Below are 21,683 nucleotides of genomic sequence, written 5' to 3'. Positions count from 1 at the left end.
GAGCCTATATAGAGAGAATGTAGGCACTCTAACCAATACCTTTCTAGGCGGTTCGCTGTGTAATACCGTCTTTAAACAAAAGCTTTTTAATTAATAATTTCCAGTTCGAGTTTTCGAATGTTATCCTGTTCAGATTCATATTAAATTTAAGTGAAGTAATGTCGACGTATACGACTGAATCCTATTGTTTAGAAGTATGTCGTCTTCTCACGTAAATAGTAGTCACAGCGGCAAGTTCTCAGACAAATTAAAAGCCAAATACCTATGCTTTGTATGTAGAAGAAATGAAAGGCTAAATTTGCTGTGTGGGAGGGCTTTCAGCTGCGTTATGAATTACAAGGGTGATGTGGACTTGGAAAGACATCTTAGCACAGAAAAACTTAGAATGATATGAGCCAAACCACGCCTGCCTCACTGCTAGATTTTGTTATTATAAAACAGACGTCTGTAGTTAGGTGTACTGAAATAAAACAATAGATGCAATCAAATCAAACGTGACCTTTCAACAATTAAGGCATTACACGTATAAATCGAGAATCACACTTGTAACGTCATATGCATATTTACTCATAAATAAACTATCTTATCAGTTCGATTCTAACCCCATTGACAATTTTAGACCTGTCCTGCCATCTGTGAGTAAGATGTAGAACTTTTTGCATTCCGTAAGAATCGTGCCATCGCAGACTAGAATGAATCGTGAACGAATCGTAGGAATCGATTCGCAATGTGAGATTGAATCGTAGGAATCGAATCGGGAAAAAGAATCGTGTTGCCCACCTCTAGTCTGTACACCACAGTGTTATCTTGTTACGAACTGACAACGATCAGTCTCCTGTGGTTGTCCCTCGTCCGTTGCAGTTGGAAATCCTCCGATTGCTGCATGCTGGTCATTGGGGTATTGTGCGGATGAAGCAATTAGCGCAGATGAGCAAGATGCGCGCCACACACTCTCGCTAGCGCATGCTCTGGACTTTCCTGTCTTCATATTGCTCCCAGCTGCCGGGCATCCGTTCCCCAGAGGAATTGCTATGTGGCCGCACCCATCAGTCACTCCTGCAGCTTTTGCACCCGCCGCCGCACACTCCTGCTGCTTCGCCTCGTTCTAGCTTAACGCTGAATGATTTGGTGTTATATTGCATTTTCTCCAGCAGGCGGCGCTGGGAGCAGGGGCGCATTCTTCGCCAGCTTGGCCACACCTTATTTGTCATTTCTGATCTCTCCGGCACTGTCAAGCAACACCGGAAACACATCTGTTTGTGCCATCCTCGGTTTATTGCCGCTGGTTATTTTCTGGCAGAATTGGAGGCCTCCGCCACTTGCGGCCTCCGCTGTTTGTGGTCACGGGCACTCCTGCCAACGCCACCATTGCCAGTCTGGTCACCTGCACCAGACGGATGCCTCTCGCTGCCGCAATGGCCCCACCTCTGGCCACCACTGTGTTCCTCCAGTGGTGCCAGAACCGATGGACGCTGAGGCTGCCGTCATGCCGTCACGCCGCCACCCATGGAGCTGTTCATATCCATGCATGTTTTATAGCGAAGACCGATACTGCTGTATTATTTTGAAAATGGAGTGACTGTGGGCTCTATTGATGCAACAACTAAATTTACTGAACTGTTGGGTAAACATTTTCAGATCACTGTAGAAAACGTTGATTACTTCCTACTATTACAACTCAAAAAAGTTTGACAAATATATTTATATTTATCAGTCTTCACATGTGATGAGAATTTTAGGGAAATATGGTGTGATGGATACAAAATCATTATCTTTACCAACTGAACCAAAATGGATACCTGGTGAATACCCTCCTTTTAACAACACTGAGCTCTGACAAGAAATAAATGGAAGTTTGGTGTATTTAACACATTGTAAAAGATCAAATTTATCATATGCTGCTAATGTTGCATCAAGAGCTCAAGACTCATCAACACCTACATCTACAAGTCACAAAAAAACAGACAATGTCTAGTGAAGGGTACCAAGTGGTTATACTTAAACTGCAGCTATGCATAGTGGTCGAGTGTGGGCTATAATTATGATACGGCAACTAAATTTGGTAGATATGCTAATGTGGTAATGCAGAGCCAATTCCTGATGGAAAAAAATTAGTTCAAATTTTGGCCACCAGGTGCAAACGCGGCATTGTGATTGCAAGAAAGATGTACAGTAATGTTACCACACATAATGGATTAGGAATTGGATGCCAGCAGAGAAGGTCAAATGAGTGAGAGGCATAATGTTGATTTTATTATTAACCACTGTTTACGCAATTTTTTCAATACGAACATGTCGACAAGATGCCACATCTGCAAAATGATGCGATCAAGAGTTGTTTGCAACAGTTTTGGTGGACTCTGAGCAATGTATTCCTGTATACTGGCCTTCAGATCAAGTAGAGACCGAACGTCCCTGGTAAACACATTTTTTAGATATCCCCAGAACCAAAAATCACTTGGCTTCAGATCAGGTCATCTAGCATGTCATGCATCAGGAAAGCCTCTAAAGATAAAAAACATGTCTTTCACTTGGTGAGTGACATCAAGTGCCTCACCTTGCATGAAAACAGTGGTTTCCACACAGCTGTGCTCCTCCAAAGCAAGAATCACATGCTGTACAAAGAAGTCTCGATAATATGCAGATGTCGCAGTACACTTGACAGGCCCTCTAGGTCTATTCTCTTAAAAGACGAATAGACCAAGAATAAAGGTGTTAGTGAATACACACCACACAGTCACATACGGTGAGTGCAATGGCTCTTCATGCAAACCATGTGGTTTAACAGTACCGTAGTCTACATTTGACAGTTCTGTGTATTCACCACATCCTCTAGTGTAAAATGTGCCTTGTCACTCCATAAAATATTGCCTGGTCACGTGTCACAAACTTCGAATCAAGCCAGAAACCGAAGAGCAAATTCAGATCATTGCTAGGGATCATGAGGTTTCAGTTGATGCAACATCTGGATCTTGCATGGATACTGGAGTAAAACAGACCACAAAACTTTCTGTACTGTTGACTGTGGGATGGACGATTCTCGTGGCACTGCATAAGCACTAGCACTACCTGGGCCTCATGCTACAAGGCCAGTTACAGCAATAGCAACCTTGTCAATAACTTCCACTGGGAGAGAATGGCTTCCTCTTCCACGCGCCACAACAAGTTCACTTGTGTTTTCGATTTTCATCTTCATCTTCTTTACACCATTTAATGACACTAACTCTCTCCTCATACCTTTCAGTCAGCAGTACTCTCTCAGTGCTGCACTGTAATTGCTGTTGTTCACAAAGAACAGTTTCACTAACAGTGCATGGTCTTTCTCCTCAATAACCTTACTGTTCACTCACTCACATTATGGCTTGGTAAATGACAGCATGGATGTCATACTATCATACGAACAGTGTACAGCAGCAGATTTGCACCTAGTGGCCAAAATTGTAACTAATTTATTTTCCAGGATAAATCGGTTCCTCATTAGTGCATTAGCATATATCCTTTTTAAGGCATTAGCATATCTACAAAGTTTTGCTACCATACCATAATTACAGACCACACTGGACCTCCACGAGTAGCTGCACATTCGTTATAACCACTTCATACCATTACCTCATACCCCCTCCCCTGTTCCATTTGCAAAGGGCATATAGGAAAAATGATTGTGGGTTGACCTCCATATTAACTCTAATTTTCTCACTGTGGTCATTTTGTCAGATGCATGTGTGACTAGTAAAATGCTGTCCAACCGAATTTTAATTGTAAATCTCTCTCTAATGCACAACGTATCTCTTGTACTACTGGAATTTGTTTAGCGCCTCCATAATGCTCCCACACTGACAAAACGGTCCCATGGTGAAATGTGCACTCTTCATCGGATTTTGTCTATGTCATCTAATAATTCATCCTGGGAAGAGTCTCTGGCTGATGAGCAGTACTGAAGAATCAGCAGAAGTAGTATTTTGTAAGCCACTTCTTTCATGGATGAGTTACATTTCCTTAAGATTCTTCCTCTAAATCTGTCTGCAATCTGCTTTCCCTACTATTTTTTATTTATTTAAGGTCGCTCCAGAGTTTCTGCACGACTCATGAAACCACTGCAGATCTTGCTGCATTTTACTACCGTCTTCTGACGTTGTCACCTTCTTATAGATAATAGTGTGCTGGATGTCTACCATTCTGACAATCTGAATACATGCGTCTACTTGCTGGCACCGGACTTTGGGGGTGCTGATCCTTAGCTGGCCTCCAGGCTGTAGCGTGAACACCCTCTCTGGTGGACATGCAGTGCATAGTGGAGGCGAGAAGCTGTCAGTTGGCGCTCTAACTTGGTACCCATTAGAACTTTTGGTTTGATCGCCAAATTAGTGTTGTGCAGCTCAGGCACAATAGAGCTAGGATTTTTGATTGGTGTCCATGGCCACATCATTGAATAGCAGCTCTACAACTGTGAATTGTGCACAAGACATCCGAGTTATCAGCTTGAAAGGATTTTATTACAATAGTGTGCAGGTTCATTGATCCAAAATGCAGAAGCCTGTTTACTGTATAGACACTGCCCCTTTAAGTTGAGTTTGATTGGTCTCTGTTATGCCTTAGAACTGCTGTTAATTACTGCAGTTCAACATCATTGCCATAGTTAGTGGTCATCTCGTGCAAGCACGTTCTTGTGGGTGATATTATGAGCGGCATGTAATTGGATTTTATGCCATCCTTGCAGTCAGTATGAGCTCTTTGTTTTACTATTTTACCAAATGTTCACCATATTGGTTTGTACAAAAAAATCTTGTAGTGAAGAGCTGCTATTGCACGTGCAGTGAGCAGGATTGGAATTCTGTGGAAACATTTGGACAGTAGATGTCACAAGCTAACTATGGAGTTTGTGTGGGGGGTGTCACGTGCACCATCTATGGATATGGAACAAGGTCAGTGTTGTCTTCATTAATGTGAAATGTTTGCAGGAAATATGACTTCATCAAACGTTCCAGTGCTGTAGTATGGTACTGCTGTTGTCCTTTTTGTCTTGCTTGAGTCTATAGCAAGCTGTGGGTTGTTAATTCTCCCTCTCTATGCCGACTGCTACAAGGATGTTCTATAATGACAATTTACGCATTTGCGCTGATCATGCAAGACTTTATTGTATTTGGAATTCTTGTTGAGATTTATTTCTCTGGCACCACACAGGCGATAAAAAAGAGGAGGTTTGTACTTCATCAGTAGTGCCTGTGAAAGTATTACACACCTGATGCATTCTGCTGACAAATGCAAGGAAGTCTATTTATAGTTTTGCTACAGGAACAGAAAACTGATGATTTTGTAAGTTGTGATAAGGTATACAGCCTTTGTATGCTTGTAGTCAATGTTGTACTTCATTTAATTACAAACACTAGTGTAAGAAATTTTCTTCTGTCTTAATAGAACTGCCTCTTAATTTTTAGTTTAGATGATGATATGATGAAAATTCTGAACATCTTCTACAATTCTGAACATCAAATATGCCATTAATACTCCCGAACATAAACTCTATCCCAGATCTAACTTCATTTAAAAACATTTTTTCTTTCAGCTTTATGTAACAATGAAGATGCGTCAAATTACCTTGAGCAAAAGGTTCCTCTGATACACAATACTCCAAAATAGACCAAACAGACAAAATAGTGTCCACAAAGTGCTGTTTTCCAGACACAGAAGCAGCATCGACTGTAATAAGAAAGCTCTCACTCCTCTTTTTATACCCATGCCGATGCGAGGCAGTTGCAGCAACATCTGGCACATGTCCAAGCCGGTCAGGCACGTCCTGGCCTGCCGGCGAATTTGGGGAACTTACACAATCCCTAAATCGCGGAATCTTGCCACTAGTAATACTAGGTGGCAAGACTTCACTTTCTAATGGGGCTACCACAGGGTTTTCAATCGCAGCGGATGACCTCGCAATTCCGAATAAGTATGCTGGCATGCGCGACAGCGGCATCTACCATCCGTCATCAAATTGAGATTGTGCAGAGTCCTCACTTGTCCCGTGCTGCGAAGAAGAAGTAGCTGTGTGATGTTCGGTACCTTGGGTTTGTTGATGAGTATTGGTAATGGTTTCACACTCTCCTCTTCGGTATCGCACAGCGGGACGCAAGTTGTAAGCCATCCTGAAATATCCAATAAATAATACAAACGTGCCAACAACTGCCATCTGAGATGTAAACAAAATTCATTCTGACATTTACAATGCCAATGCAAGTTGTAAGCCATCCTGAAATAGCCAATAAATAATACGAACGTCCCAACAACTGCCATCTGAGATGTAAACAAAATTCATTCTGACATTTACAATGTCGCTGCATCTTCTCTTTACATAACTTCTGTACAAGCCTATATTTATTTTTACCCTGATCAGGAGACCTCACTACCCGTGAGGCCATTTTCTAGGATGGCCTTCGGCTGTGCGTCTGAGGTATGCTTTCTGAGGCTTTCTTATTGAGGCTCTAATAATTATACCACAATGGCCTATAACGCCCTTGTCTAAAATCGAAGTACCTATTAGCACACCTTATACCGTTAGGCATAAAAACAAATTCTCTGTATGCGTCCCTAAACTGACGAATTAAATCATCCAAGTTTGGCTTATAATACCACAATTCTTCTAAAACAACAGTAACAGGACCTCCTTCAACAATACGCTTCAACGTAGAAGCATACTGCCTCCATCTAGACCATTCAAATTATTCAAAAACAATTACATTATGTACACGTGCATCATAACCGCCAAATCCGAATTCGGAACAAAAGGGTACATACACATGCTGCTTTCGAGAAAGAATTTTTTCGATTAATGTTGACTTGCCAATATTTGTATCGCCATAAAGGTATAACTGCTTCTTAGGAACCTCCGTGGACCGAAAGGCCTTGTTATACCACCGTACAACGCGACCCACCAAGCCATTATAATTCAGATGACACTCGCTCAAAGACTTGATGACCAACTGATTTGCCTGAAAAGAATCGAAATACTTCTCAATAAAACGAATGCGTGACCAGTTGTTAACTAATAAGTCAGAGTCATATTTTGTTATGTAAATTAGTGCTGACTTTCAGCTTCTACAATTCTGAACATCAAATACGCCATTAATACTCCCGAACATAAACTCTATCCCAGATCTAACTTCATTTAACAACATTTTTTCCTTCAGCTTTATGTAACAATGAAGATGCGTCAAATTACCTTGAGCAAAAGGTTCCTCTGATACACAATACTCCAAAATAGACCAGACAGACAAAATAGTGTCCACAAAGTGCTGTTTTCCAGACACAGAAGCAGCATCAGCTGTAATAAGAAAGCTCTCGCTCCTCTTTTTATACCCACGCCAACGCGAGGCAGTTGCAACAACGTCTGGCACATGTCCAAGGTATAAAAAGAGGAGCGAGGGCTTTCTTATTACAGTCGATGCTGCTTCTGTGTCTGGAAAACAGCACTTTGTGGACACTATTTTGTCTGTTTGGTCTATTTTGGAGTATTGTGTATCAGAGGAACCTTTTGCTCAAGGTAATTTGACACATCTTCATTGTTACATAAAGCTGAAAGAAAAAATGCTTGTAAATGAAGTTAGATCTGGGATAGAGTTTATGTTCGGGAGTATTAATGGCGTATTTGATGTGCAGAATTGTATAAGCTGAAAGTCAGCACTAATTTACATAACGAAATATGACTCTCTTCCAATATCTAATTGTAATGATTCATGTTTGTCTTTTAATGTTCGATTGCGTAGGTGGGCTGACCGAACTACTAGGGTCGATTACACAGACCCTTTTTTAGTTAACAACTGGTCACGCATTCGTTTCATTGAGAAGTATTTCGATTCTTTTCAGGCAAATAGATGGTGTAAGATTCGAGTATGGTAAAATGAGCATCAGTGAGAAACATGACGAAACAGCCAAGAACTTTGCAAAACTTCAGCATTATGAAATTACAGATGAATTCAAGTTTTTTTCTAATAAATATGCTTCAGTAATAATTAATAAAGTAGTGACATACGTGTATAGAATTAATGTTAGGATTGAACGTCTTACTTTGGATGAAAGGGCTAACAAGAAAATATTTGAGGATCATGATGCTCTTGAATAAGTTCATATAGCGTGTACTAATAAAATTGGTTCTTTTGACCAACGTAGAAGCATACTGCCTCCACCTAGACCATTCAAATTCTTCAAAAACAATTACATTATGTACACGTGCATCATAACCGCCAAATCCGAATTCGGAACAAAAGGGTAGATACACATGCTGCTTTCGAGAAAGAATTTTTTCGATTAATGTTGACTTGCCAATATTTGTATCGCCATAAAGGTATAACTGCTTCTTAAACCTCCGTGGACCGAAAGGCCTTGTTATACCACCGTACAACGCGACTCGCCCAGCCATTATAATTTAGATGACATTCGCTCAAAGACTTGACGACCAACTGATTTGCCTGAAAAGAATCTAAATACTTCTCAATAAAACGAATGCGTGACCAGTTGTTAACTAAAAAAAGGGTCTGTGTAATCGATCCTAGTAGTTCGGTCAGCCCATCTACGCAACCGAACATTAAAAGACAAACATGAATCATTACAATTAGATATTGGAAGGGAGTCATATTTCGTTATGTAAATTAGTGCTGACTTTTGGCTTCTACAATTCTGAACATCAAATATGCCATTAATATTCCTGAACATAAACTCTATCCCAGATCTAACTTCATTTAAAAACATTTTTTCTTTCAGCTTTATGTAATAATGACCAATTTTATTAGTACACGCTATACGAACTTTTTCAAGAGCACCTTGATCCTCAAATATTTTCTTGTTAGCCCTTTCATCCAAAGTAAGACATTCAATCCTAACATTAATTCTATACACGTATGTCACTACTTTATTAATTATTACTGAAGCATATTTATTAGAAAAAAAACTTGAATTCATCTGTAATATCATAATGCTGAAGTTTTGCAAAGTTCTTGGCTGTTTCGTCATGTTTCTCACTGATGCCCATTTTACCATACTCGAATCTTACACCATCTGTTTGCGTAAACTCTATACTCCATCTACACATACGACCAAAGTAGGGCCTACTCAGATTCGTCCGTTAGCGTATCCAACGCCTTGGGCATTACACAGACTCTTTTTTAGTTAACAACTGGTCACACATTCGTTTTATTGAGAAGTATTTCGATTCTTTTCTGGCAAATCTGTTGGTCGTCAAGTCTTTGAGCGAGTGTCATCTAAATTATAATGGCTGGGCGGGTCGTGTTGTACGGTGGTATAACAAGGCCTTTTGGTCCACGGAGGTTCGTAAGAAGCAGTTATACCTTTATGGCGATACAAATATTGGCAAGTCAACATTAATTGAAAAAATTCTTTCTCGAAAGCAGCATGTGTATCTACCCTTTTGTTCCGAATTCGGATTTGGCGGTTATGATGCATGTGTACATAATGTAATTGTTTTTGAAGAATTTGAATGGTCTAGGTGGAGGCAGTATGCTTCTACGTTGAAGCGTATTGTTGAAGGACGTCCTGTTACTTTTAATGTAAAAAATAAACCTGGAATGGTTATTAAACACCGTGGCCTGGTGATATTTGTATCAAACGAATTTAGTATTGGTGACGAAGCACTGACGTTTGAATGTTGTACATGCTGATTGTCACATTTTACATTGTCGTTCTTTGAAGGAGGAACTGGATGTGTCGGACACGTCGGATGTGGAAACCCGGAGGAAATCGTTTGTATATCGTCGGATGAGGATGTACCGCAAGTTTCGCGCTGCACGCCCGAGGCGTTGGATACGCCGACGGACGAATCTGAGTAGGCCCTACTTTGGTCGTATGTGTAGATGGCGTACAGAGGTTACGCAAACAGATGGTGTAAGATTCGAGTATGGTAAAATGGGCATCAGTGAGAAACATAAAGAAACAGCAAGAACTTTGCAAAACTTCAGCATTATGATATTACAGATGAATTCAAGTTTTTTTCTAATAAATATGCTTCAGTAATAATTAATAAAGTAGTGACATACGTGTATAGAATTAATGTTAGGATTGAACGTCTTACTTTGAATGAAAGGGCTAACAAGAAAATATTTGAGGATCAAGGTGCTCTTGAAAAAGTTCGTATAGCGTGCACTAATAAAATTGGTCCTTTTGATCTAAATCCCGAGTGTTCTGCAGGTGTTCCATGGCGTAAATGTAGTAGGAGGAATACTAGAGAGTTTATATGACATTGTGTAAGAAGAAAGGTACTGTTACTCTCTGAATAAAGGTTATTGTTTACAGCTAATGTCTGAGTTGGAGTTTTTTTATGCCAACTGGGACCATATCCTAAATTACCCAGATGACCTGCGCCAGGCATTCCTAGTTCCCAACAATCAACAGAGGATTGATGAATTAGCTGTAACGTTTTACGGCAACAAAATAAATCATTCTGCTGCTGTTATTGTGTTAGAAGAATTGTGGTATTATAAGCCAAACTTGGATGATTTAATTCGTCAGTTTAGGGACGCATACAGAGAATTTGTTTTTATGCCTAACGGTATAAGGTGTGCTAATAGGTACTTCGATTTTAGACAAGGGCGTTATAGGCCATTGTGGTATAATTATTAGAGCCTCAATAAGAAAGCCTCAGAAGTCATACCTCAGACACACAGCCGAAGGCCATCCTAGAAAATGGCATCACGGGTAGTGAGGTCTCCTGATCAGGGTAAAAATAAATATAGGCTTGTACACAAGTTATCTAAAGAGAAGATGCATTGGCATTGTAAATGTCAGAATGAATTTTGTTTACATCTCAGATGGAACTGGGTTTATGGATTACAGAAAGTTTTTAAGCTACAAATTTTATTAATATGTAGGATTTATAAAACTTTAACTGTAATATCCCTTCTGAACGTATTGTGTATCAGAGGAACCTTTTGCTCAAGGTAATTTGACGCATCTTCATTGTTACATAAAGCTGAAAGAAATATGTTTTTAAATGAAGTTAGATCTGGGATAGAGTTTATGTACGGGAGTATTAATGGTGTATTTGATGTTCAGAATTGTAGAAGCCGAAAGTCAGCACTAATTTACATAACAAAATATGACTCTCTTCCAATGTCTAATTGTAATGATTCATGTTTGTCTTTTAAATTTCGGTTGCGTAGGTGGGCTGACCGAACTACTAGGATCGATTACACAGACCCTTTTTTAGTTTTATTGAGAAGTATTTCGATTCTTTTCAGGCAAATAGGTTGGTCGTCAAGTCTTTGAGCGAGTGTCATCTAAATTATAATGGCTGGGCAGGTCGCATTGTACGGTGGTATAACAAGGCCTTTCGGTCCATACCTTTATGGCGATACAAATATTGGCAAGTCAACATTAATCGAAAAAATTCTTTCTCGAAAGCAGCATGTGTATCTAGTATAGTTATTAGTTACCTAGTGTAAGTGATACTTATGAAAATCAATGGGCTGTTATGCTGGAATAAATCTACTTTAAATTGTGCTAAGTAATTTGAATTGCACTGCATGAGAAATGAATTACTTTAGCTGATGATTCCTTGGGCTGCTGATGCTTTGGCGTGTTGAGAGCTCAGCATGTAGTGCCATACAACTAATGTGGTGCAGCGGGCACCAGTAGTCGCGTGTTGTATATGTTTAGTCTAATGGTGATCGGTGATCAGGATTAATTGGTTTTTTTTATATGGTATAACTTGTTATGATGGATGAGTTATTGTCCATGACGGCAAACTAAATAACTATGGATTCAATTACCTTTGATTATTGTACAGCAGAAGCCTGTTGAGATGGCAGGTCAAACAGTGCCATAATTATCAAAATATGAGAGTGCGCTATCACATAATTAAAGTTCTATCTATTCGGTAATGGTAACATTGGGATTCAGTTTTGAAATTCGATTTTTGAAACGAGAATCTGCGGATTTTAGATAGTCTTTTAAATTATTTTATTTCTTCAAGGCTATACAATTTTGTTAACATTGCATGATTAAAATTTAATCTTTTGAACATGTTAAGATTTGGAGTCAGCTTTGAAATTTTTTTATTAAATGAGGGTTTATGGATTACAGAAAGTTTTTAAGCTACAAATTTTATTAATATGTAGGATTTATAAAACTTTAACTGTAATATCCCTTCTGAACGTTCTTGACACACACTTAAGCACCAAAGAAACTGGTACAGAGATACGTGAAAAGGCAGAATACAGTGCTGTGGTCAGTAACGCCTATATAAGGCAACAAGTGTCTGGCACAGTAGTTAGATTAGTTACTGCTGCCACGATGGCAGGTTATCAAGATTAAAGTGAGTTTGAACGTGGTGTTATAGTTGGCACACAAGTGATGGGGCACAGCATCTCCAAGGCAGTGATGAAGTGAGGATTTTTCCATGCAACCATATCACGAGTGAACAGTGGATATCAGGAATACAGTAAAACATCAAATCTCTGACATTGCTGCAGCCACAAAGAGATCCTGCAAGAACTGGACCAATGGTGACTGGAGGGTATCGTGCAACATGACAGAAGTGCAACCCTTCCACAAATTGCTGCAGATTTCAATGCTGGGCCATCAACAAGTGTCACTGCGTGAACCATTCAATGAAATATCATCATTATGGGCTTTTGGAGTCGAAGGCAAACTCGTGTACCCTTGATGACTACACAACATACAGCTTTACGCCTCGCTTGGGCCCGTCAAAACCGACACTGGACTGTTGGTGACTGGAAATGTATTGTCTGGTCGGATGAGTCTCACTTCAAATTGTACCAAGCAGATGGACGTGTACAGGTATGGAGACAACCTCACAAACCCATGGACCCTGCATGTCAGCAGGGGACTGTTCAAGCTGATGGAGGCTCTGTAATGGTGTGGGGTGTGTGCAGTTGGAGTGATATGGGACCCCTGATACATCTAGATATGACTCTGACAGGTGACACACACGTAAGCACCCTGTCTGATCACCTGCATCCAGTCATGTCCATTGTGCATTCCGATGGACATGGGAATTCCAGCAGGACCCCACATGTCCAGAAATGCTACAAAGTGGCTCCAGGAACACACTTCTGCTGGAAACCAAACTCCCCAGACAAGAGCATTATTGAGCATCTCTGGGATGCCTTGGAGCATGCTGTTCAGAAGAGATTTCCACTCCTCATACTCTTACAGATTTATGGACAGCACCTGCAGCATTCATGGTGTCAATTCCCTCCAGCAGTACTTTAGACATTAGTCAAGCCCATGCCACATCATGTTGTGGCACTTCTGCGTGCTCGAGGGGGGCATTACATTCCATATTCATCTCACATAATGTGTTGCCTGACTTATTAAGAAGTTGGTTACAATACAATTGGGCCATGTATCTTGTACCAACCTCAGTTACAGGTCTGTGGACATTACTGGGTGATCAGTGATGCCCGACATCTTCCCCCAACTGATGATCTCGCAGCCACACTGGAACCTCCACTGTAGCCTTCAAAATTTTTGAACCTGCCTCAAATAAATATTTCAATAAATGATATTCAGCTCAACCTCATCAGTTAATAAGAGCCCAGTCCTCCACTCCCAACCACTAAAATTTTGGTTCAACTGTACCATGTGCAAAAATTTTCATGGAGCTTTAGACACTATTCTCTAAATCACACATATTGTGAACAGTAATCAGGGTTGCCACAAGTTTCCCCACATAAATTCCCTGATTTCCAGACAAGTTTTAGCATTTTCCCCAGACAAATTTTGAGGTCTCAAGGGTAAGTTAAGACGTAAGTTAAGTTGACAATCCATCTTTGCAGGTAAGGTACAAGAAACAACAGTGCAAACACGGAAACATCTTAAAAAATCTTGCAAGCAGACGGCGTTTCCTGATGTGAGCAAAAATCTTAAGTACTAACTCCAACATATTTTGTAATGAACTGTTTTCAGATGGAGAAAGCAAACCAAATGGTACACGTGTTCCATTAAGACCACTGATGTTATTTTGAAACACATTCTGTGACAAAAATGTGTGTTTCCCTGAAGTCACACGACAGATTTAAAGTACCTTCACTGATTTCAGAAATAATCTCAGCTAAAAATAAGCCTCTGCTAATAAAATGTAGGTTCTACTATGTTTGTTATTGTCGGTTATCACCCACTGTGTTATAACTATTATTTTACAGGTATTGTGTGGTGCTTCTTTCAAGAAGTATATGAGTACATAGAGTACAAACCACTAGTGGCTGATAACTTTCTTCTTCATATTGTTCATACTTTCTAATATATGAACTACTTTTGAAGCATCAAAATGTTTAGAGATAACCGCAAAAACAGCCTGCAGTTTTGGCCTGTTGTGCAATCCACTTGTGCGGCCAGCTATTTGCGAGTCACAGACAGCATGTTGATGAAATTAGACCACAGTGATCAATACATGCAACCGATAACTTGTTCAAATAATCTGAGGATCAATAATAATGAGGGTAGGTAGCAACTCACCATAAAGGATCGCTCAACCAAAACTCTCGCACACATGACCACCACCTCCAGCTGCTGTCTCTAGTCTCTGAGAATCAGGCCTAAACAAACCATTCCTCATGAGTCCCTGCCTCTCGTTAGCAACTGCTAGGCTAACAGCAAGAAGTGGTGGCAGCACTGACTGCAAGCTGAGGGGATGGTAGGAAGGGGAGAAGTGATAGTAATGAAGGGGTAGGGAAACTGCACACATACTCAGCTGCACTCATCCAGCGATGATGCATGACACTTCAGTAAACAAACCATTTCATCTATTGAGACAAAAATGAGATTTTTCCAGTTTTTTGTTTTTCCAAATTTCCCTGATTTCCATTACCTGTGGCAACCCTGGTAATGGTCTCATCACACTTCCTTTGGGTACTCCTGAAATTATCTTTACATTTGTCCAAATCCCCCCCCCCCTCCCCCACAACAACATTTGAGTTTAATGGGCATGGAACTCTGGAATCCAGTCACAAATCTGGTCCAATGCTCCGTAAGCTCATTTTTTTTCCCCCACAAAATGACAAGGCAGGACTGTATCAAATGGCTTTCTGAAGCCAAGGGACACAGCATCAACCTGAGTGCCGATGTCTGCAGCACTATAGTTGTTATGGAGGAACAGAGTGCGCCGAGTTTCCTCAAGATCTCTGTTTGTGGAATCCATGTTGATTTTAATGGTATGCACATCTTTCAGTTGCTGGGAACGCTTTATTGCTTCAGCGAGCTATGATAAACTGCTGCTGTCTTTCCACTACTAAGCAACTGTAGCTGTTTTTCAATTCTATCACTTATCTCAATACCAGCCATTTTGAAGTTCATGTGAAGATTGAAAGGAAGGACCTTATATAATCTTCCATGGTAAGATACTTTCGGAAGAACAAATTCTGTATTTCAGCGTTCTCTTTGTCATCTAACATTGCGGTGTCAGTATAGTCACTGAGTTACTGAACAGATGATTTCAATACACTTACTGGTTTTACTTAAAACATAACTCCTCACAGTTACCACTCAAATCAGTTTGAAAAATTTTACTTTCAAGCTCAGTGAATGCCCCTCTCATTGTTCTCCTTATGCTCAGTTTTGCTTTGGTCGGCTTTTGACTTCTCTTAAATCTGTGATGAATCTTTGTGTGTTTATGTAGCAGCTTTCTAAAATGGCTATTAAATCACTGTGGATCTTTCTCATCCCTTACAACCTAGCTTTGTCTAAGGCATATTCAATTATGATTTTAAATCTTATCCACCTGTGTTCCACATCTTCGTCCTCAGCACTGTGTATTTGAGGTTGACTACTAACATATTCTGTAATTTATTTATATCATGTCACCCTTGCTAAATAAGAATACTGTCCTACTGTTCTTAACAGGCCTTACAACAACCATAATCACTGATGCTACCACAGCTTGATCATTTATGCCTCCTTTACCTTAAATGATTTGAAAATTTCAGGACTGTTTGTTGCGAGATGGCTTAAGATATTACTCTCATGAGTTGGTTCTCTAACTATCTGCCTGAAGTACGACATTTAGGATAATGTCCATGAATACCTGTCTTTGGCACCAGTTTTAATCACATGACTCTCCTATTCTATAGCTGGAAATCTGAAGTCTCCTCCTGTTACCAAAGTTTGGGCAGGAAAATTATTCATGAAATGAAACTCTGCTAGTTCTCTCTAAATTACTCTGCCACTACTGCTATTGGCCAAAGCAGTCTACAAATGTATCTGACAACCATTTTTGAACCATCTTTCAAATAATGGAAACTATGGGTAGGAATATCAACAATGTAGGAAAAAGACAGATTGCCACTTACCATAAAGAAGACATGTTAAGTTGCAGACAGGCACAATCAAAAGAAGCTTACATAAAGCTTTCAACCACAGCCTTCATCAGCAACACACACACACACACACACACACACACGCACGCACACACAAGCACACCCCACGCACGCATGACCGCCAATTCAGGCCCGATATGTTAGAGACGGCAGTCACGTTTGATGCTTAAATTCATCCAATTTATTTCACACTCAGAATCCTTAATAATATCACAGATATTATTGACTTCTTTACTGCAATACTCAGCTGCCATAGTTTGCTAACCTATACTTATGATAAATATTCCAATCTGTACTTAGGATTCCATTGCCGCTCCCTTCTGCTTTTAACCAATTTTCTGTTTCTAATACTACCTAGGCATTATTACCTTTTATAAACAATAGTAATTGTGGGACTTCACCATGAATGCTCCTGCAGTTTAATCTTCAGTGATCCAAAGAAAGTGGCGATTCTTTAACTTTCTTTTAAAAAACCGTGTGCACACTACATGGACTTTGTTAACATAGCAGTCATCTCCTACATGCAATGCATGCCTGACCTAATGAGTTTGGTATGGGGGTAGGGTGGGGAGAGGGAAACTACAATTATCTACCAGATAGAAGTTGAGAAATTTGTGTCTATAACTTTGTTGCAGAATTGTCTGACCCTCTATTTTAGACCTTCCACTGTACTTCAAACCAGAGTACTGCAACTGACTCTGGGCACACAATACGTAACAAACTCGCTACAAATAATGAGCTTAGCCTACACCCCATGTGTGATGCTAGTTGCTTTCACCAAATCAGACAATCCAGGTGGCAGGTCATTTGGGCTGACGTGAGCCATGATTTGCAACCAAGTGCACCCAGGGCATTCAATAGCTGCAGGTAGAGCCTCTTCCATGACTCTTATGTGACCACCTGGCAAACATACCAGCATTCTTTCCTAAGCTGTCAGCTATTTCCCTGAGATGTTCCATTACCCACATAAGCAAGAACTGCATTGTGCAAAAAAACACTCCGATATATGAAATCAACAACTGCAGATGGCACTAAGTTTGAGAATAATGAAGACTGTAGTACTGTGAATTATAGTGATGCTGATCATGCTGAGGACAAAGGCACAAGATGATCAACAACAATTGGTATTCTACTCACGTTTTTTGGAGGTCTAAGTGGTAAGGTAAATTACAGTAGTGCGTTGCTCTTTCTTCAATGGAGGCAAAATATGTGGCCCCACATGAAGCCTCCAAATAACTAGTGTGACTACACAGACATTTGAAAGAAACTGCACCTTTTGATGGGCCCTCAATTCCTATTTTTTTACAGAAGATTAAGGAACTACTTCGTATGGCGCCTACTTCATGAAAAGTATGAAACATGATAGTGTAAAAGTACTTGCATTTCCAATGTTAGTACACATGTTAGTATTCTTTCGAGCTGTGGTATAGAAACACTTAGTTAATTGTGCTTTTGCTTTGAATGTTTGATGGACTTTTCAGTATCATCATACTTTCGAGGTTTAAACGGAATATTTAATTTTAAATCAGCCAATGGTACTTTACTAACACAAATTATAAATCACATTTATTTGTAAATATATCCTACAGTAACTGTTCATTTTGTAAGGGATTTGTACAAATTAAGTTTGTTTACCTTTGGTCAATGACATAGTATTAAAGGTAGTCACAACTGACTTCCCTTTTGGCAACTATTTTCCTACACAGCTGTTTCTATCACAAAGAAATAGGTTAAATATGTAGCTACTATGAGAATGATAAGCAAAGCAAACTAGATGTGTGCACCAAATTACACAAAGGCAGTATTCAGTGACAGCTTGGGAAGGTGCACTTATTATGTACTGTGCCTTTTTCGATGCTTGTTGCTGTTGGTACCTGACATATACATAAATGTTCAGTACAAGTTTTGGCTTTGACCAGTGACATGGGAAACATGGGGAAAACCCGGTAAACAATATGGCAACTGTAATGTGATGTTATTGGTGGTTTTTTCCAAACAGGCTAAACTATAGATCAGTCTGTCACCACAACCAGCTTCCCAAGGGTCACATTTGTTGGCTTACCAAATCACAACCAAACTGTCACCTTCCAACATAATCTAGATCTTGGGCAAAGTTACAGGTCAGTTTGTCAGCACAATCAGTTATTATTACTATTATTATTATTATTTTATTAACACATTCATTGATGTCACCAACTCACAATAACCTATAGCCTACCTCAGAATAAGCTACAGATCAAATCTTACACTGCAACCAGTTTTTTTTCCCATTCATTGGTTTCGCCAAACAACAACAAAACTGTGAAGATATGTGCCATAAGGTGACTAACACAAGCCATTAACATTATGTCACTGGCCAAACCTGAAGACCCATATTGAACACTCCTCCTGACCTGTTATGTGTAGGCACAATGAATGATGGGAATTGAAGGCAATGAATCCCAAGTCAATTATCCACAGCCGGTCACAACATTTGTTTACATATAAAGTTACTGACACTTCATTCTATCAGGTTAGAATTTAACCATATCATCAAAATTTTCTGTGAAATGAGAAACAAAACACAGATGATGGACATACATCTCAGGCTATGCTATACATCAATCTATGATGGCAATCACTTTTTTGTGTTGAGATTCATAGATTTCACCAATCCACACCAAATTGTCACAATTCAACCTAACCTAGGACCTGGGCTTCACTACAGTTCAGTCCTGACATAAACAAACTGACAAAAGCAGCATGCAGTGGAACAGCCTGCTACACTGTAAGTGCACTTAAGCCAATGGCTACATACATTGCAACTGTTATTCCTACCACCACTGCAATGTGTATCCCCAAATCCTCTGAATCACTAAATAGACAGTCAGTACTCTAGCAGAACTGGGGACTAGTGTAGCAGGGGATACAACCCGTCGGCTTTGGACAATGACGTCACAAGTTGCCAAACGAGAAGCGATTCTTCTTAGTGTTGTAGCTCCCTTCAGTAGCTGATAAGTGTTTTTGGCTTTAAAAAAAAAAAAATCTCACAAGATAGAATAAACAGATCCACTTTATTAAGCAATCAGTAAACAAACGAAACTGAAACATAACAGCAAAAGCGAAAATGGTAAACTGCTCTCTGGCGACTTGTGACGTCATTGTCCAAAGCCGACGGATTGTATCCCCTGCTACACTAGACCCCAGAACTGTGAACATTGTTCTGTAAATAGGGAAGTCAGCCTACACTGTGCATGATCTGGTGCTCATTACAAAAATGAAACTGGCAGAATTTAGGGCCACAGGGGAGAAGGACCAATAATTCTATTACGGCCACCTATGAAAGGTAATCAACAAGGACCAAAATACTTATGTGAAAAGACAAAGCGCAATAGAGAAGTACAGTAGACTGAACAATCACATGCTTCATCTAAAATTTGTATACATCCTTGTACAAAACTTGTTTCAATATAACTGCAGTTCCGACGTTTGCTATTTCTTGCAAGCATACGGGAAACAGCACATACAGGTGAAATACAGTGCAAAATGATAGTCCAGAATTACAGAGATTCAGCAACTCCTCTCCACACTTGAAGTAATCTGTTATCCCAGGTTTCCATTACGTCATTGTGATAGAAATATATGTCTTACCAACGATATCCACTGTTGAGGTATTTACAGAAAGCTCAACCGTCCCAAGGAACTTCTCCTTAAGCTGAAGTGCGAGGTTGACAGCTCTGGTAACGGCTGCGCCCAGACCGTGAATTACAATTTCTGGCTCACCACTCTCCAAAAGCTTCTCACTACGAGCCAGCTGACCCTACAATACAGTGCTATTAATCAGAACATTTCTACAATTATTATCTAAGTTCTAATAAGTATAGTGTGAGTAAACTAAAATCCTAGTAACAGACAGCCCAGAATTTTAACAATTTTAAGAATTCATAGGAAAGATAAATAAGCGCCACTTCAAATATTTCACAATATCTTTTAAATTAAGAACAGTCCATTGCGTAAGCGACTTTCCTAAGGGAAGGATTCGTGTACTCCTTTTAAACTGCAAACATAAATTACCTTGTAATTAGATTTGTTTGTGATATAAATGTCCTGTTTCCGGCGGGGTAAGCGTGGTGGTAAACGTTTTCTTAAAACATGATCATTATTAAGTTTAGGTCTTTCTCGTTTTTTCCACTGCACCACATCTGTCACACCAGCGTCAGCCATTGAAAGTTTAAAAAGTTAAAACACTACCAAACGTAAGTTGGCAGACCTGTCGATACAACATTTAGGTACATTATTCCACAGGCATTTATACTGTTGTTGTTATTGTGATTTATTCATACATATAACTGCACCCTTGAAACCATGGAGGTACCTCCATACTTGAAACGCACAGGTGCGCAAGAGTACTTCCTCAAGCATGCTTCAACATGTGTAGGAAAAACTTGCGCAAGTAAAATGGCGGGTCTAGTGTAGCAGGGAATACAACCCGTCGGCTTTGGACAATGACGTCACAAGTCGCCAGAGAGCAGTTTACCATTTTCGCTTTTGCTGTTATGTTTCAGTTTCGTTTTTTTACTGATTGCTTAATAAAGTGGATCTGTTTATTTTATCTCGTGAGATTTTTTTTAAAAAAAGCCAAAACACACTTATCAGCCACTGAAGGGAGCTACAACACTAAGAAGAATAGCTTCTCGATTGGCCACTTGTGACGTCATTGTCCAAAGCCGACGGGTTGTATCCCCTGCTACACTAGTCCCAAAATGGCTGTACACGAAGCTTAATATTAGCCGAATTACAATAATACACAGCTATGCGAGCGTACAAGCATTTGCATGCTTGAACTTGTATACCACGTTCAGGCAAAATTGTGCAAGACTTTGATTTGATTTAATTTTTATTTGGTTCTGTTAAATTAAATACTGTACGAAGGTTGACATGTATTTCACATATCACGTTTTCTGTTGTGTTTTGTAATAACCCCCAACTTCACCTGGCCATCACGTCATGTCACGTCACGACGCTATCACAGAAACGTCACGTCAGAGTGTATTCCAATCATGGAGGTATATATACTTATACCTCCATGATTCCAACATTAGGTCATGTCAAATCGTTTAACCCAGTACCGAATGGTAAAGTCAGGTCATGTGGAAAAAAAGTCGAATTATAGCACCGGAATTGAGGAACTAAAGACGTTGAAGTTTGTTAAGACCAAAGCAAACTTCATAGTGTATGTTCTTGATCAAATTTGTGTGGTAAAGTGCTGAGGTAAGGAGCTGAGAACTGGAACAATTTTTCAGAATTGGAAAAAAAATTGTTGTAGGTGGTATGGGACCAAACTGCAAAGGTCATCGGTCCTAAGCTTAC

At 39.8% G+C, this 21,683-nt stretch overlaps 1 protein-coding gene across 4 annotated transcripts in view; it reads right to left on the bottom strand.

Annotated features, from left to right (window-relative positions):
* Positions 1-20,784, bottom strand: part of LOC124805102 (transmembrane protein 203-like) — a 48,696-nt gene extending 27,912 nt beyond the window's left edge. The window contains exons 1-4 of one of the 4 annotated variants that reach the window (XM_047265550.1): positions 20,669-20,784; positions 20,388-20,583; positions 19,965-20,133; positions 6,055-6,137 (exon numbers count right to left, since the gene is read on the bottom strand). In XM_047265550.1, the coding sequence (XP_047121506.1) occupies positions 6,055-6,137; positions 19,965-20,133; positions 20,388-20,537 (402 nt within the window). In that variant the 5' untranslated portion in view covers positions 20,538-20,583; positions 20,669-20,784. Of the gene's footprint in view, positions 1-6,054; positions 6,138-19,964; positions 20,134-20,387 lie in introns of those variants that run through there. The other 3 variants (XM_047265560.1, XM_047265567.1, XM_047265574.1) reach the window with 3 other exon arrangements.
* Between the last annotated feature and the right edge of the window lie 899 nt (positions 20,785-21,683).

The sequence above is a fragment of the Schistocerca piceifrons genome, chromosome 1 (genome assembly GCF_021461385.2).
Source record: "Schistocerca piceifrons isolate TAMUIC-IGC-003096 chromosome 1, iqSchPice1.1, whole genome shotgun sequence".
NCBI classification, from domain to species: domain Eukaryota; kingdom Metazoa; phylum Arthropoda; class Insecta; order Orthoptera; family Acrididae; genus Schistocerca; species Schistocerca piceifrons.
The sequence above is the reverse complement of the archived record's forward strand: the minus strand, read 5'-3'. Positions and strand labels throughout refer to the sequence as shown.